This window comes from Taeniopygia guttata, chromosome 36, assembly GCF_048771995.1.
Source record: "Taeniopygia guttata chromosome 36, bTaeGut7.mat, whole genome shotgun sequence".
Lineage (NCBI taxonomy): Eukaryota > Metazoa > Chordata > Aves > Passeriformes > Estrildidae > Taeniopygia > Taeniopygia guttata.
The window spans coordinates 1,671,815-1,687,919 of NC_133061.1; the positions used below are offsets into that span (position 1 = coordinate 1,671,815).

Sequence of the window (16,105 nt, forward strand, 5' to 3'; positions counted from 1 at the left end):
AGGATTCTGGCCACAGACTGCTTTAAATGGGCATCCCTTATCTCCACCCTGCACTAGGTGGAGAATTCCCAGGGTAAGGAATTCCCGAGATCAATTGCAAGGGGAAATAATTGAATATCTGCCCTGGGTCTGGCTCTTCTTCTTGCCCAAGCCAATGGCAAAAGCCGTACCCATGGCATCTTGGTTTCTATCCCCAGCTTCCAAAGGTGTTTCTTCCCCTTTCATTCTTTGTACCCAGCCTGAGCTCTGGGGGTGCCAGGGGTTCTGGAGGTCCCATTGTATTCCTAAAGCTGCCATAACCCCCTGGAGGATCTTTCCTGTAAAATGAGTTCTGCTGTCTGAGTCTGTTGCTTCCACTATACCTTTTATTGGAGTAATGTCTTTTAGAAATACTTTAATAAGTGATCCAGTGGCTGCTGAGCAATCAGAATTGCTTTTGCCCCCCTGTTAGGTGAGATGGTGTCACCAGAAGATATTGAAGCCTTCCTGCTCAGGGCATTTCAGTGCCAGGCTCTTACAAGCACACACAGCTGTGCCGGTTGAGCTGACCATGGGGGTAACCTGGGCTTTGTCTGATTCCCTTTCCTCAATAACAGCGTGTCTTGGAACTCTTTTCCCTTCTGCTGCCCTTGAAGAGCCATCCCCAAAGACATTTTCTGCCTCAGGCCAGGCAATGTCTCCTGAATCTCCCCCAGGCTGGGTCTGGAGCTGTGTCACTTGAATGCAGTGCTGGGTTTCTTCCCAGCCCCTCTGGGGGCTGTTCAAACAGGAGGCTGGGTTAAACCCTTCCCCTGTCCTCAGTTCTGAATCCTCCTGTGCCACTGAACAAGTTTCACACTGTAATAACCGAGCACTGCTCATCCATTGCGAGGCTCTTTTGGTTATCAGAGCTTGAACTTGATGGCAGACTGGAACAGTTGGAGATCCTGTTGTCATCAGGTTTTGGGCCTCGGTTCCTGTTGAAGCTGTTGCTGCACAATTCTGCAGGCAATGAGGTCACTGTGGCCACTGGGTGAAACATTTTGGCCCAAGAATTCCTTTGGCATGGCCCTGTTGAATATTTACCTACATTTTTAATTTCTTTTCTGAGTCTGGAAGAGCCACAGCTGAGGCATCAATATTTTTGGCTTTTCATTTTCTCAAGTTTTGCTCTCTTTCTCCTGTCCATTCCACAGCATGGAGGCTGTGTGGGGTTAAAAAGTCCTACAATGTTCTGGCTGGAAGAGAGAATCCTCAATCCAGGCTGTGTAATTCCCTGTTAATCCTCAAAATTTTTGCAGCTCCTTTTTGGTCCTGGGAAAAGTTCCTTCTGAGATTGCCCTGACCCTCTCTGTGTGAATCCACCAGGAATCTTTAGTCCCTGCATTTCCCAAATATTTAACCCTTTTCTCCACCATTTGCCTTGTTTTTTCTTTTCAAATACGCAAAGGCTTTTTCTACCACTTGTTCTTGTGCTCCTCATTGGAGCCATCTGATTCCCTGACTGGCAGGATAGGAGTGCTGTAGGGAGACATCCCTGGCTCCAAAAGCCCTGCCTTTAGCAGGGACTCCATACCAGGCTGTGAGCCCTTCCTTCCCTCCCCTGGAACAGGGTGTTGCTTTTAGCCCCCACTTGTCCTGGTTGCTTCCAAGTAATTTGGAGAGGATCCACATCCAATTTTCCCTCTGGGGCATCCCACACCTCTGGGTTCCCTTCAGCATAGGCCTTGCCAGACATTTGACACAAAGGTACAGCAGCAATAGCCTCTGTATCACCTTTTACAATATTACAATGCCACCATCAAATTCCTTCCTAGTTAATAACAATCACACTAGGAAGAGAAAGAAATCGGTTTATTTCAAACCTATCCCCCACAGCTCCTAAGAGTGATTGAACAAATGACACCAGCTCAGCTTTCCCATTTATTCCCTTAATAATGAAAGCATTCCTTTACAATGTTCCCCCCTTAGGTGTAAGATTCAGAGTGGATGGAGAGGCCCCTGTGTCCATCAGGAGAGGCCTCCTCTGGATGCAGACCCAGCCTGGATGTTCTCCAGGGCTGCAGTGTGGTGGGTCCCCGGTGGGATGGGAGCTCAGAGAGCCCTGACAATCCATGTCCATGCAGGGGTGGACTCGCTCCTCCTGAGGGTGCTGCTGTCTGTGCTTGCAGTGTCCTTGTGGGCTGCAGCTGGAGCCCTGACTCCTTCCCAGGGGCTGTTTGGGTGGGCTCTGCCCTGGCCAGGAGGGCAATGCCTCTGCCAGGTGCTTGTGGCCGAGGCCGTCCCCTGGGTGCTGGGGCCCCCTTGGGCCCTGGGGTTGGTCCCTCAGGGGCTGTGGGAACTCTGCCATGGCCTTTGCCTTCAGCTTGGCCTTTTGCTCATCCCTCCTTGCCTTCAGCTGCTGTGCCTTTGTGCCCAAGTGCTGCAGGGCCTTCTTCTGCCACTCCTGCAGCCCCGGTCACTGCCTGTGGGTGCTCATCCTCTGAGAGCTGCTGAGCTTTCTGCAAAATCTTTCCTTTCTGCAGGGACCCAAGCCAAATCCTTCACAGAAAATCCTGATCCTTCCATGAGCACTCTGCATTTCCCAGAGGTTCCTTTGTTTTGCTCCTTGTGCTCAGGGTCCCCTGCACAGCCCGTGTGGCAGAGCCGGTGCCTGTCCTGCCGCAGTGTCCAAAGGCAGCCCCCCCGGCGGGCAGGGCCGGCAGCTCCCCGGGGCCGGGCAGCGGCCGGGGCGTCCCGCAGCCTCCTGGGGGCCGGGGGCCACTGCCGGCCCTGCCCGGGGCTGGTGGGCTCAGGCAGCGCCCGGCGCTGAGCCCCGGCTGCCCCACAGCCCCGGCCCGGCCCCGCAGCTCCCCACAGGCCCCCAGCCCTGCTCCCGGTCCCGCACCTCTGCGCCCGCTGCTGCCGCTGCCCACCACAGAGAAACCCCTGACATCCTGACCTCCTGCTTTTCCTCTCCTGGAAACTGGGAATTCAAAGTATCAGCTGGCAAATTGTCAGGATAAGACCCTGCTGAAAAACATCCCAATCCTGAGTATTTTTCTGTTCCTCCTCTTTGCCATCATCCTTTTTCTTACCACACACATTCGTCCTGCTGCTTCTTGCCTGAACCATATTGCTGCACACTCCTCTTCACCCAATCTCTTCCCAGTGCACCAACACCATCCATCCCCTGTTGTCCAAATCCCTTCTCCCCTTCCCTTATTGCCCCCTGGGTGTCCATGTCCTTAATTACCTCTGGGGGAATGTGCAAACTACCTCAACATTCTCCCAAGGGACCCTTCAGAGACATTTTGGGGTCATCCTCCCTTTGGCCAGGACCCCTCCCTGGCTTTCCCTTTTCTCCCCTCCATGGGTGCCCTGCCATGTTCACTCCCCGAAGATCCCAGGGCACTCACTGATGAGATTTTCAGTGCTCTCTCCCTGCTGACTCTTCACAGACCCCCCTGATGTGTCACTCGTCTGTCTCCTGGCCACTCCCGGGTCCCCAATCAATCCCCGGTGCCGCCGCCAGCCAAGGGAGCCGATCACCCAAAGTGGGTGAGGCACCTTCAGCTGCACTCCCTGCCCCAGGGTGTGCGGGAAAATTGACATCACCAGAGGATTCTGTCCACAAAGCAGACAGAGGAGTCCTGTGAAACTTAATTTCATTTCTAAAAATGGGAGAGGCCATGGGACATTCCCCATGGGATCTCTCCAGTTGTTGGAGGACACAGCCTCCCTTTAATCTAATTCTCCTGGCCACATCTCCCTCTGCTTTCCCCACTGGCTGAAGTACTTGAGAGCTACAGACTTCCCAATCCACCTTCTACATACTAAACTTAATATACTCCCCACTTTTTTATAGCAAATGATATTCATGGCTCTGTTAAGTCTTTGTTGTTCTTCTGGAAGTTCATGAATAAAGCAGGGCCTTGGCTGAGCATCAGTGTGTGTCATCAATTAATAACATTTTCTAAAACCGATTCCTTCTCCTGTCACTCCCTTGTGTACAGCTGCCTGGCCCTCTGAGCCTTCCCCAACTGGACTCCCCCCCCTCGGCCCCATCGCCCCCGCGAGGGGAATTTGGGGAGGTGGGAGTGGGGCAGCGCCAAGGCCGGGCCCCCCCGCGCTGTCCTGGCGGGAGCGGCTGCAGTGGGGACCGAGTGCGGGCGGGAGCGGCCGAGAGCCCAGCGCTGCCCCAGCCCGACCTGCCCCAGCTCCATCCCTGCCCCTCGGCTGGGATGCTGTGGGTCTGGGGGGAAGAGGGAGCCGGCAGTGGGTGCTGGGCCTGGGGACAGGAGGAGAAGGGAAGGAGAAGCAGGCTTGAGGAACAGAATGGTCAAACGATGCAGGTGGCAGGAGAAGGTGGGATTTTGCAGGAGAAGGAGGAATGGCTGGAGGAAGAGGAGTGTGAGGAAGAGTAGAGACACAGGAGGAGGAAGAGGAGCAGAAAGAGGAAGCAGCAGAAGGTTCCCCCCCTCCTTGTATCTGCAGCCTCCCCCCAGCCCCAGGAGCGTTTCTCCCCTCACATGCAGCAGGTGACTGTGGAGGGGGATCCAGGATTTTCACGGGGTGAATCTTGGTGTTTCTGAGCTTTCTTGGGCTAAATGTTGGTGCTTTGGTTTTATGTGGCAGCTGAATCTTTATGTTTTGGGGGAGGTTTTTGCTGACTTGTGATGTTTGGGGAGTTTTTGATCTGTATCTTGAAGTTCGTGTATCTTGATGTCTGTGGGAGTTTTGGGCTGAATCTTGGTGTTTTGGAGGTTCTTACAGACACAAGATTCCCAATTACTTCCTGAGATGAACTTGGGCAAGGAGGAACCTCCAGTCCAAGGTGCTCTCCTCTTGTTTTTTTCCCCAAACCAGGATTTTTCATTCCCTGGGCGTGTCTGGATGGAGGAGGAGGAAAAGCCCCGGAGATGCTGCAGGAGGAGGAGCTGCAAACCCAGCCCAGGGAGCTGCGGGGAGGAAAGAGCCCCCCTGAGCCAGGAAGGCGGGCGGAGATCCAGCCAGAGCTCGGAGCTGGTGGAGAAGCCTCATGGCAGGGAGAAGCCCCACAAGTGCTTGGAATGTGGGAAGGGTTTCAGCCGGAGTGACAACCTGATCGTGCACCAGAGGATCCACACTGGGGAGAGGCCCTACGAGTGTGGGGAGTGTGGGAAGAGGTTTCAGACCAGCTCCCATCTCCTCGTACATGAGCGGAGTCACACAGAGGAGAGGCCCTTCCGCTGCCCCGACTGCGGGAAGGGCTTCAAGCACAACTCCCACCTCACCAGGCACCGGCGCATCCACACCGGGGAGAGGCCCTACGAGTGTGGGAAGTGTGGGAAGGGCTTCAGACAGAGGTCTGGCCTAATCCAGCACCAGGTGATCCACACTGGGGAGAGGCCCTATGAGTGCTTGGAATGTGGGAAGAGCTTTGGGCGGAGCCCAGACCTGAGAACACACCAGCGCATCCACACTGGGGAGAGGCCCTACGAGTGTCCCCAGTGTGGTAAGAGGTTTCGGACCAGCTCCCATCTCCTCCTACATGAGCGGATTCACACAGAGGAGAGGCCCTTCCGCTGCCCCGACTGCGGGGAGGGCTTCAACCGCAACTCCAACCTCACCGTGCACCGGCGCATCCACACCGGGGAGAGGCCCTACGAGTGTTGGAAGTGTGGGAAGAGCTTCTCCAGGAGCTCTCACTTGACCCAGCACCAACGGAGGCAGCACTAAGGGAAGCCCTGTGAGTGCTCTGAGTGAGGGAAGAGCTTGGAGTGAGGGAAGAGAGTGAGGGAAGAGCTTGGAGTGAGGGAAGAGCTTGGAGTGAGGGAAGAACTTGGTGCGCTGCTGCAGCTCCATCCCCCATGGGAGGATCCGGGCTGGATGATCCCCAGTGACCCCCGTTGGGCAGAGCCCTGGTGCCCCGTATGGGGAATAAAACAGAGTAAAGCAATGGAGCTGATAAAGGGGCCCGATATCTGAGGCCTGACTGAGCAGAAACTGTGCGAGACACAGACACAGTTTAAGTCTCTCTGGGCAAGAAGTGACCGAGCAATGCGGTGTGAGACTTTGTGATAAAATAATGTTACCAGGTGATGTCATGTCATGAGGAATGTGTAACCAATGGGAAATTGTTACAAAAAACAGAGCCCTATATAAGCACCATACAAGTAAATCCCTGTATAAACACCTGGTACACACAATAAAATTGGCTTTGGTCTAATCTCGGATGTCCCCGTCTCTCCCTGGTGGATAACCCTGTTGTGGGTGATCCCCGTTGGGTGGGGGGAAGGTGTTGGAGGGATTTCTTTCCCTTCTCCTCGTGCTGCCGTGGTTTGGTTGGTAATAAATTCCCTCCCTGTGCCCGGGCTGGGTCTGTTGTCCCCGTGCCGCTGCTCGGGGCGGGATCTCTCCCGTTCCTTCTCTGCACTCCCGGGCCTCTCCTCAGCCAATGAGAGAATGCGGTGGACAAGAGTCAGCCAATCAGAGAGAGCGGCGCTGATGACTCACCAGTTGCTGGGCAGACCCGCAGCAGGCAGTGTTCCCCACCCGGACCCCACCCTCCCTGCCCAGTGCCGGCCCCGCCGTGGGGTCCCCCCAAGTCCCTCCCCAGTGCCCCCATAAACTGGGCTGGGTTTAACTGGGAAGCGTTACTGGGAACACTGGGAGCAGGCGGGCAGGGGCAGAGTGACAGCAGGGCTGGGGGTACACAGGACCCCCCAAAATCAGCGTGGGGATGGAGCGGGGGATCCCGGCTGGGCCCGAGGTCACAGGGAAGCTCTGCGGCCGCCGGTGGCTCAGGAGCTCTGTGGGCAGAGAAACAGGGGTGACACCGGGCTGGGGGCCCCAGGTGGAGCACCCACAGTCTTGGGGAGAGGGGACATGACCCCCGGGACCCCCCTTGACCCACTTGCACAGGTAGAAGCCGAGCCCCAGCACCAGGAAGACAAAGCCCAACTCGTAGTCCCTGATCCCCGTCTGCATCTTGCTGCTGGTGGCGTCCAGCGGCATCTCTGGGAGGCCTGCAGGCATCAGGACCCCCCAAAACCTCTCACAGACACCCCAAGCCTCTCCAAGCACCCTCCTGATTGCTCCCAGTCCACCCAGGACCCCCTGAAACTTGCCCTGATCCCTTCCTCACCTCCCCAGGACCCACCAAAGCGTCTCCCATCCTTTTCAGAATCCCACAACCCCCTTCCAGTCTCCCCCCACCACCCCAGTACGCCTAAACCCTCTCCCAGTCCCTTCTCAGCCCCACCAGGACTCACCCAAATGCTTCCCAGTCTCTTTCCAGCACAACCAACCTCATCCCAATCTTTGCTTTTCCATCCCCAGTCTCCATCCAGCTCCTCCAGGCTCACTCTAGTCCCTCCCAGTCACACCCAGTACCCCCAAACTCCCTTCCAGTGCCCACCAGGACCCCCAGAACCTCATCCCACCAGCTTCTTCTCTGCTGAATTCCTAGAGGAAGACCAGGCCCAGCTACTACCAGACCTTCAGAGAAAACTCCACCCTTCTAGAGATCACCACTTCAGCAGCATTTCATCTGCCACTCCAGGAGGAGCAGCCACCATTTTAACTGGACTACTACCAACATCCTGACTCCTCAGGGTGTCAGGTTTCTGCCTCCATCACTAGTTTCATTCGTACTAATTACATTTGTTTTATTATTATTTTTTTATTTAGTTTTTCTCCTAGTAAAGAACTGTTATTCCCATTCCCATATCTTTGCCTGAGAGCCTTTTTTTAAATTGTGGTAATTTGGAGTGAGGGTGTTTACCTTTTCCATTTCACAGGAGGCTTTTGCCTTCCTTCACAGACTCCTGTGTTTTCGAACCTAGACATGGGCCTTGTTTTTTTTCTATCCCTTGTGTGTGTGTTGTGGGCTCGGGTCTGGCTCTAGATTTTCTTGTGGGCAGGGCTGGCCCTGTTGGCCGTGCGGAGCCCCCGTGGTTTTCTGGGCTTGTGCCAGAGCGTGTTGGGGTGTGTTGAAGGGCGCTGCTGAGGGGCTGCCAGGTGCCCATGGCACACCGCCCTGAGAGCGCCCGGTCTCGTCTGATCTTGCAATCTAAGCAGGGTCTGGCCCAGTTAGTACTTGCATGGGAGACCCCCTGGGAATACTGGGTGCTGTATGCTTCTTTTGCTGCCTGCTGGCCAGAGGGCCTCTGGTGCTTGGGTTTTCTTGGGCAGCCATGGCGAGGGGCAGGAGGGAAGGGGCACGTGGGCCTTGTGTGTTTTTTTGTGCCTTGTGTGTGTGGTGCGGGCTCGGGTCTGTCTCTAGATCCCCTTGTGGGCAGGGGCGGCCCTTTTGGGCTTGTCGAGCCCCTTTGGGGTTCTGGGCTTGTGCCCGGAGGGTGGTGTGGTGGGCTGAAGGGCGCTGCTGAATGCCTTAGCGCTCTCTCTTGTCCCCCCTTTGGTCCCAGCTAGCTCTGTGAGGGGGGAGAAGCGCTGGCAACTTCCGTGTTTTCCGGCGAACCCTCGCGGGTATCTGCCGGTGCTGCGTGGGTTTGGGAGCGAGGCGAGTCCCGAGGCGAATAAAAGGAGAGAGACTTTTTCCCCTGCGGGCAATATCTCGGTTTATTACGGCTTGGTTGGGAAGGCAAAAACCGAGGAGGCTGCTGCGTGCTAAATTCGAATTTGTCCGTGCCGCCTGGCCGATTCGGGGGCGGGGCGGCGCGCTCCGAGGCTGGCCGATGTCGCTATAGGACACGAGAAAGCACAACGCGAGCCACCTGCCACCTTGCAAGGCAAAAAAGAGAGCGTTTATTTTCTGACTCCAACTTTTATACTTCTCCAAAGGTGACAGTGGATTGGAGAGTGAATGGGCCACCTCTCCGAAGACATTGGACAAAGCACTAGTACATCAAGTCTCTCCACCCCCATGGAGGAATGCAAAACAATACGTTATTTACAGAAACTGTGTGGGAAAGTTTCCCAATAGAATGTAAACTCAGAAGGCTTAAGAAAACTCAAGAATCAGGGCGACAGGCCGCGATCCAAGAGAGGCGGCGTGTGGAGCCGCGGCGCTGCAGCCGGCACGTGCGGGAGCCGCGGCGACCGCGGCAGCGGCGGCGGCAGCGGTTCGGCTGAGGCAGCGATCGCGGGGCAGCCCGGGGCGGCCGCGATCGCCTGAGGCAGCGGCGGCGGTTGCGGCAGGGGCCGGGAGAGAGAGAGAGCCGTGGCAGCACGCAGGGATCTGGCGGGAGAGGAGGCGGCGGGCCGGGCAGCAGCAGCGATCAGGGGCTGGGCGGGAGAAAAAGCACCGGGGCGTCCCCAAACCCGTTCTATAAGTACTGGAGAGGGGAAACCCGGGGCGGCCAATGAGATAACGCCACGGGGGGACTGGGACAGTGGGGGTGCAGGGGTCCAATGGGAGATGGACAGATGGAAGGGTGCCAGGTCGTCTCCCGACCCCGCCGCGTGGCTGACAGATGGTCTGAGAGACGTAAACAGAATGACTGGGCACTTTCTCGGGAAGGCAAACCGCGGGGGGAAATGGGAGAACCCGGGGGGTCGCTTACAGAGCGTGGGGGGAGACATGGAATGACCTTATACATAATAGAACATATAATAACACAATTCCACAACTCCCTCTTCTGTTTTTCAAAAGAAAAGAACGGAAAATAATTTAAATGGGAGGTTTTACAGTCCTTTTCCCCATCGTTGACCCTAATGTCTGCTCGGTTCTTCTCTGGCTGTCTGTGTTGAGCAGATTTCAGCTCTGATGGGGCGGTGAAGACTGCGTGGTCGATGTGCACGGTGGAATTGATGACCTTTAAACCTTTAAACATTACTAAAACTCATAATAAGAACAATGAATGTTAACAGTAACATAAGTCAGCATTCTGGGGAGGGGAGGTTTAAATCAAAAGGGAAGAGTGAGTCCAGGGAACTGGATGGTGAAAGGGAAGGCTCTGAAAGAGAAGGTGCTGAGTCAAAAAGGAAGGGGGGAGACTTTCTCCGTCTGCGGAGGGCTGCATGCTTCACCTGAGGATCTTTTTTCTTATTAGTCTGGTGTTTGGGGACATATGGCCGGACAAATTTGGACGGGACCCATCTCAGGCCTGAGGGCGTGGACATGCAAGCGTATCCCCGTCCCCAGGTGACTAACTCGTGGGGCCCTTCAAGCTGCCAAGTCTCTGGATTTTTGATGAGCACTGGTGGTTTTTCCCTAACCTTGCTCTGCTCGTGGTTGCCAAAGTGCCTAGTGATTGGTGGGTTGAGGTTTTCAAAAGAACAATTTAGGAAATTCAGTGTAAAGAGGGCACGCGCGAGTTGAACTTGGGGGGACTCAACTTTCATAGTTGGTGTTTGTTGTTTCAGCATACGTTTGAGACTGATGAGTCCGCTCCACCACGGCTTGACCTGTCGGGGAATATGCGATGCCAGTTTTGTGTTCTATTCCCCATTGCTGCAGGAAGCTGGCAAATCCCTTGGATGTGTACCTGGGGGCATTATCTGTTTTTATCAATTTTGGGACGCCCAGCATAGCGAAGGCCTGTATCAAATGCTTTTCAATGTCTTTGGCTTTCTCCCCTGCGTGGGCAGAAGCAAAGACTGCCCCAGAGAAAGTGTCTACAGAGACATGGACGTACTTCATCCTCCCAAAGGAATGGATGTGAGTAACGTCCATCTGCCATACCTCGCAGGACTTCAGACCCCTAGGGTTTGCCCCTGAGCTCACCGATGGTAGGGGGAGCGACTTACAGGACGGGCAGGTGGCCACAATGGCTCTGGCTTGGTCACGGGTGAGGTGGAATTGCCGGACCAGCCCGGGCGCATTCTGGTGGTAAAGCTGGTGGCTGATCTTAGCCTGCTGGAACTTATCTGGGAGCGGAGCTACCTGAGCCGGGGCGGCAGCAAGAGAATCGGCACGCCGATTGCCCTCGGCCAAAAACCCTGGCAAGTTGGTATGTGACCTGATATGTGTCGGAACTCAAAATGTCCCTCAGACATTTTTAGAGGTTCCAGGCCTTGGTCAGAAGCATTTTAGACCCTGGCAAACAGCAGAAAACAGCTGTGATCTTGAGTTTGAACCATGGAATGAATTACCAACTTTAAAGGTGGAACAAGCAGTCACAGAGGGTTAGATGATATGGTAAAAGTAGTCACAAATTAGAGGGTAAAATTTTTTAGTATTGTACAGGGGGGTTTTAACACCTGTACAGGGGGGTTTTACTTTGTACAGGGGGGTCAGGAGTTCTAAGATGGAGGAAAGTGGGCCTGAACCTGTTCTTCCTCCTTCTTCTTCCTTACCTCCATGTTCTTGGTGATGTTGGCATTTTTCTATTGGTTTAGGCTAGGGACACACTATTCAACGTAGATGATAGATATTGGCACATTATTGTAAATATAGTACACGTAATTTCTGGTATATAATGTTTGTACCATCCCACTGAGGGGCAGAGCCCCGCACACTGCCCTGCAGGACAGACCTGCAGCAGGGCAGCAGAACTTGTTATAGATAAGCAAAAATAAACAACCTTGAAACCAGCACAGACGAACTATGGCTTCTTCTTTGGCAACGGGGCAGAAAGACAGAGACTTTCTACAATCTCGGAATCACCAATACCCACAGATTCCGACAATTGGCGTCGCTGGGCGGGCATCAGCAAGAAGAACAAGAAGAAACAGCAAACAACCTCCAACCTTCATCAGCAGAGAAAAACAAAAAAATAAAGAAAGGAAGAGGAACAGAGCACAAATGCTCTCGGCAGATTCCGGGAGGAGAGGGAGCAGAAAGCTCAAGATAAGAACCTGACCTTCACCAAGACAGCTCGTCTGGAGGACAGCCAGGAGGAGGAAAACCAGAAGCGCGCCTGGGATTTCTCGCCTGTGACCTGCTGGATGATGAACAGTGCCATCTCCGGACTGACCTCGTGGTGACTCAGCTTTTGGTGAGAATGGTTGAAATTAAGAACATGGGGAAGGGATGCTCCCAAGGACAGACAAAAAAAAATTTTCAGCCCTACAGGGCAAGACTTTTACCCATCTGGTAGAGATAGCCTCAAATGAGATGAAAGCTTTGTTATTGTGGGTGCAGTATACTCACCCGCACACAGATGTACATCTTTTGTTTGAGTTAAATTTTCGTAAGGGATCAATAAGCAACTGTATTACCGAGCCACAGGAAAAAGAAAAAAAAAAGAAAAGAGAGATAAGACTGCCGCAAAAACTTTTGCCCTCAGCAAGGACAATAAGAGTCATTTTCACAACGCGGCACTTTAGACTGAACAGCTAAGGCTCCTATGGGAGCACAAGGAGGAAGATGGCCCATCCAGCAGCTTCGGGCAATTTTCCTCACCAGGGGAAGCAAATTGCCTCCTGAAGAGGATCAGGGGGGGGTGGTGTCTCATCATGTCCTATGTCTCCAGGTTCACACTGTTCCTCAAGACTCCTCAAATCTCAATTTCTAAGCTACTCAGCTGCAGAAAATCCCCAGACAGTGAGACAAGCCAGGCACAGACGCAGCCCTCGGTGGAGGAAAGGACTGGCCATTGCCCGAGTCCGAACCCACAGTGGGGGGGCAGCGGTGCCGGCGGCTCCTGGGGGGAGGGGCAGTCGTGAGTGCAGAGCGGAGGGAAAAGTGAGAGAGAGGAGAGAACTCTCGCAGCTGCGCGGGTGGGGAGTTCAAAACAGCCCGCGGTGCAGGCGAGAGGGGGGGGGGCAGTGGGAACCAGCGGACGCAGGAGGCGGCGGAAGCGCGGATGGGGCGGTCAGACGCCCGGAGCGCCCAGTGATGCGTTCCATGACGGGAATCCGTGAGAGTGCGAAAGCACCGTCCGGCAGGTGCCGGGGAATAGCTCCCAATTCGCAGCGGCGGCGCTGGCCAGGCCGGCGGCTGGACGGAGAGCTGGACTCTCCTGTCGCCGCGGCCATGGCAGCGCGCATGCGCGAGACGGTAGAGCAAAACCCGGAAGTCGGAGCGGAGATCTCTTGCATTTCGAACGCACGGGCACGGGCGCAGACGGCGTCGGGGGCGGCGGTGGCCGCCAGCCAGCCGTCCGCAGACCGCGCGGTGGCCGCGGGGGGAGACCCGAGCGGCGCGGGGCCGGGCGGGACGCGGCGCGGGGCTGCACAGCGCGGAACGCGGCGGCGCGTGCTGATGACGTCAGCAGAGCGCCGAATCGCGCTAGGCTCCAGCAGCGGCTCGGGGGACGGCGCGGGCCGACCCAGAGCGAAAACCGAGGCAGCGCCAGGCCTGACAGAGAGAATGGGGGGGGACATTCCCGAGGGACGGCCGCGCAGAGCCGGTATGGGCGGGCGCGGTCGGTGCGGGAGTTCCTTCCCTTGTTCCCATGGCGACACAGACAGAGAGGGTGAATCAAGGCTGCGCATGCGTTTGCGAGAGTTAAAAGCGAACGCGGAAGTGGCTGAGAATGGGAGTGCTGGGTTTGGAGAAAACTGCAGGCGCTGGTTCGGCACAGCTGACAGCGGGTGTGAGCACGGAGGGTGAGCAAGAGAGAGTGGCGCAGCCATCCTAACGCAGGCAGAAGCGGGGTTTGACTGCACCAAAAATGCTCCCAGTGCTCTCATGCCGCGGCAAACAAAAAATCACAACAGCCACAGCAAATAATTTTTTACAAGCAGCAAATATCCTGCAGCAATGCTGAGAGATGAGTCTCCCAATTTTCACCCTGAAATAAAATTCCATCAGTCGCTTTTTGAAAACCAGCCAACACAAGGCCTTTTTCAAATCTCCCCAATGTTTCTAAACACCAACCCCAGATTTTTCAGCTAGGTCACAGAATTGATCAAGCAGACACGCCCAGCCGGTGTGATGATAAGTAATAATTGTGGAACACATTGTGAAAAAGAGATATCATAATGAAAATTGAAATAGAGAATTAAATAGCATGAAATGTTAGTAATTTATTATATTAAGGTTTAAGTTAGGTTGTATTTTAACGTTTTATTAATGATAGAATTGATTTTTATATAGTTGGTTTGCGTTTAAGTTAAGTATTATTTAATTAGAGTATATCACTTTAAGTTTATTTTAGGTTTGGGCCCTGAAGAAGTTAAGTTTACAAAGGTTTAATTGATAATGGATTTATATATTGTTAATTTGATACATATGGATTTCGTAAAGTTAATATAATTTAGGGATTCTTTATTAAGATTGTTATATATTGAGTTTAAGTACTATTTAATTCAAAAATTATTTTAAGTTTTTCAAAGTTCAAGTTTATTTGGCAGCAAAGTTTAGTTGTTTTTCTTTAAGGATGAGAAGGTTTTGTCTGAAACAGTTCACAAAGTAATAATGAACATTGATTTAAGGAGAAGTTATTGGATTTATTGGATTCTTGGTTTTGTTTTAGTATTTTTTGTTTTATTATAAGTTTATCAGTATATAAGAGTTGTAAAAGAATTTATTTTGAGTTTTCTGAGATTGATTTCATTGTTTAAAAGTCAGTTTTATAGTCTGTTATTTCTTTGTATAGTGATACAAAAGGCATTTGTTTTCAAATCCTTTATTTTTAACTATATAAGTGTTCTATAAACGTTATTGTTAAGAAATTTTATCATGTTATCAGGTGAAGATTTGTGCTTTGTTTTTTCATAGTGAATTCTCGTATGTTTTATTATTGTTTATGTAATCTTATCCAGGTTACATGCCAGTTCTGAAGTCTCATTTTGAATTTTAACTGTATTGTGCATTTTTCTAGGTGAACTTCCTGATTCGTTTTTATATCTCTTGTGAGTGGAATCATTGCATTTCTATTTTTCATCATTCTCAAATGTTTTTCAGAAGATCTCAGAGAGAGGTGCCTGAAACATTCTGACAACCTCTTGCCATTGTTAATCTTACGATTTCTCCAATTGACATACTTTTCCTTCAAAAGAGTTTCAAGAAAAATGAATCTTTGTGTCATTTGATCAGTTTATCGGTTTGAACTTCAAGTGTTTATTTTATAAGAAAATGTTATAATAGGTTGTTATGTTTTAAGTATTATATATGTATTGTTGGTATAAGTTTTGTTTTATATAATATGTTGAGGGACATCTCTCCAGTTTAAAGTTTGGGTCCTGGCCAGACCCTGATTTTAACTTGGACAGATGAGTTTGCCAGCAAAATTCAGAGGTTTCTGCACACAAATGAATGATATGCAGGTCATTTTTGACCCATCAATTTGATTCTACAAATGTTACAGCTGACACAGCTTTGAGGTGAAACTTGCCAGCCTTGCCCGGGAAAGGACGCCAAGGGTTTTCACTGGAAACAAATGTTTCAGCTGTTTGCAGACTCTGAACTGCTGTCACAATGTTTCTAATGATCGTGCTTTGTTCAATTTTATATATGCTATTTAGAATATCTTTCTTTTGAATTTTCTTGAATTGTTATCGATTTTGATAAGTTTTATGCATTTTATTATTGAGATATTTTGTCTTGTTCTATATTATGTTTTATATTTCAACTTTCTTGTTTCAAAAGAGAAGAAGAGAAAGAGAGAAAAAAGAAAAAAGAAAAAAGAAAAGGAGTGAAGAAGTGCCTGAAATAAGGCTGAAATGAGGTTGAAAATTTTGTATGTTTTAATCTCTTGAAATAATTATTTTGCAGACTTGATTTTGCTGATCATTGAGAAAAATATGAAGAGAGTGCTAGACAGATAAAATTGAAAAAAAAATCGTTCAAATTAATAACTTTGAGCAAGGATTTTGTTAATGTTTTCACAGAAGTTGAAAGTGGGGTTTTTTAGTTTGCAGACCCTCAAAAACAATTCTTACAGATTTAGAGATGAAAGCCCAGATCATTATTGTGGCAAAGACCAGATTGTTGACAATGTCAGGCAAAGATTTCTTAATCATTCATTTACATTTAAAGAAGAAATATTTTGAGTGGACAATCCAAAGTCACAAGATTTTTCAATCACGTTGTTAGGGCATTCAGAAGTTTGCACAGTTCGTTTTCCAGCACACAAAATGTTAAATGTAAAAGTGAGTTTCAGGGAAAAACCAAAAATAAGCCAGGAACCAGTGGAAGGAATGACAGTATTCACTGATGGTTTGAAAAACTCACAAATCAGTGGTCACATAGAAAAATCAAAAAACAGGGAAATGGGAATCAGATATCAAAATGGTACAAGGTTCACCACAAGTTGCAAAATTGGTAATAATAGTCAGGGGTTTTCAGTTATTTCAGGAACCCTCAATCTGA

At 51.4% G+C, this 16,105-nt stretch overlaps 1 protein-coding gene across 1 annotated transcript in view; it reads left to right on the top strand.

Moving 5' to 3' along the window:
* The window catches only part of LOC101233579 (uncharacterized), a 376,722-nt gene that overhangs the window by 337,828 nt on the left and 22,789 nt on the right, over positions 1-16,105 (top strand). The window contains exons 16-17 of the mRNA XM_072921324.1: positions 5,079-5,669; positions 11,023-11,031. Of these exons, the coding sequence (XP_072777425.1) occupies positions 5,079-5,669; positions 11,023-11,031 (600 nt within the window). The remainder of the gene's footprint in view (positions 1-5,078; positions 5,670-11,022; positions 11,032-16,105) is intronic.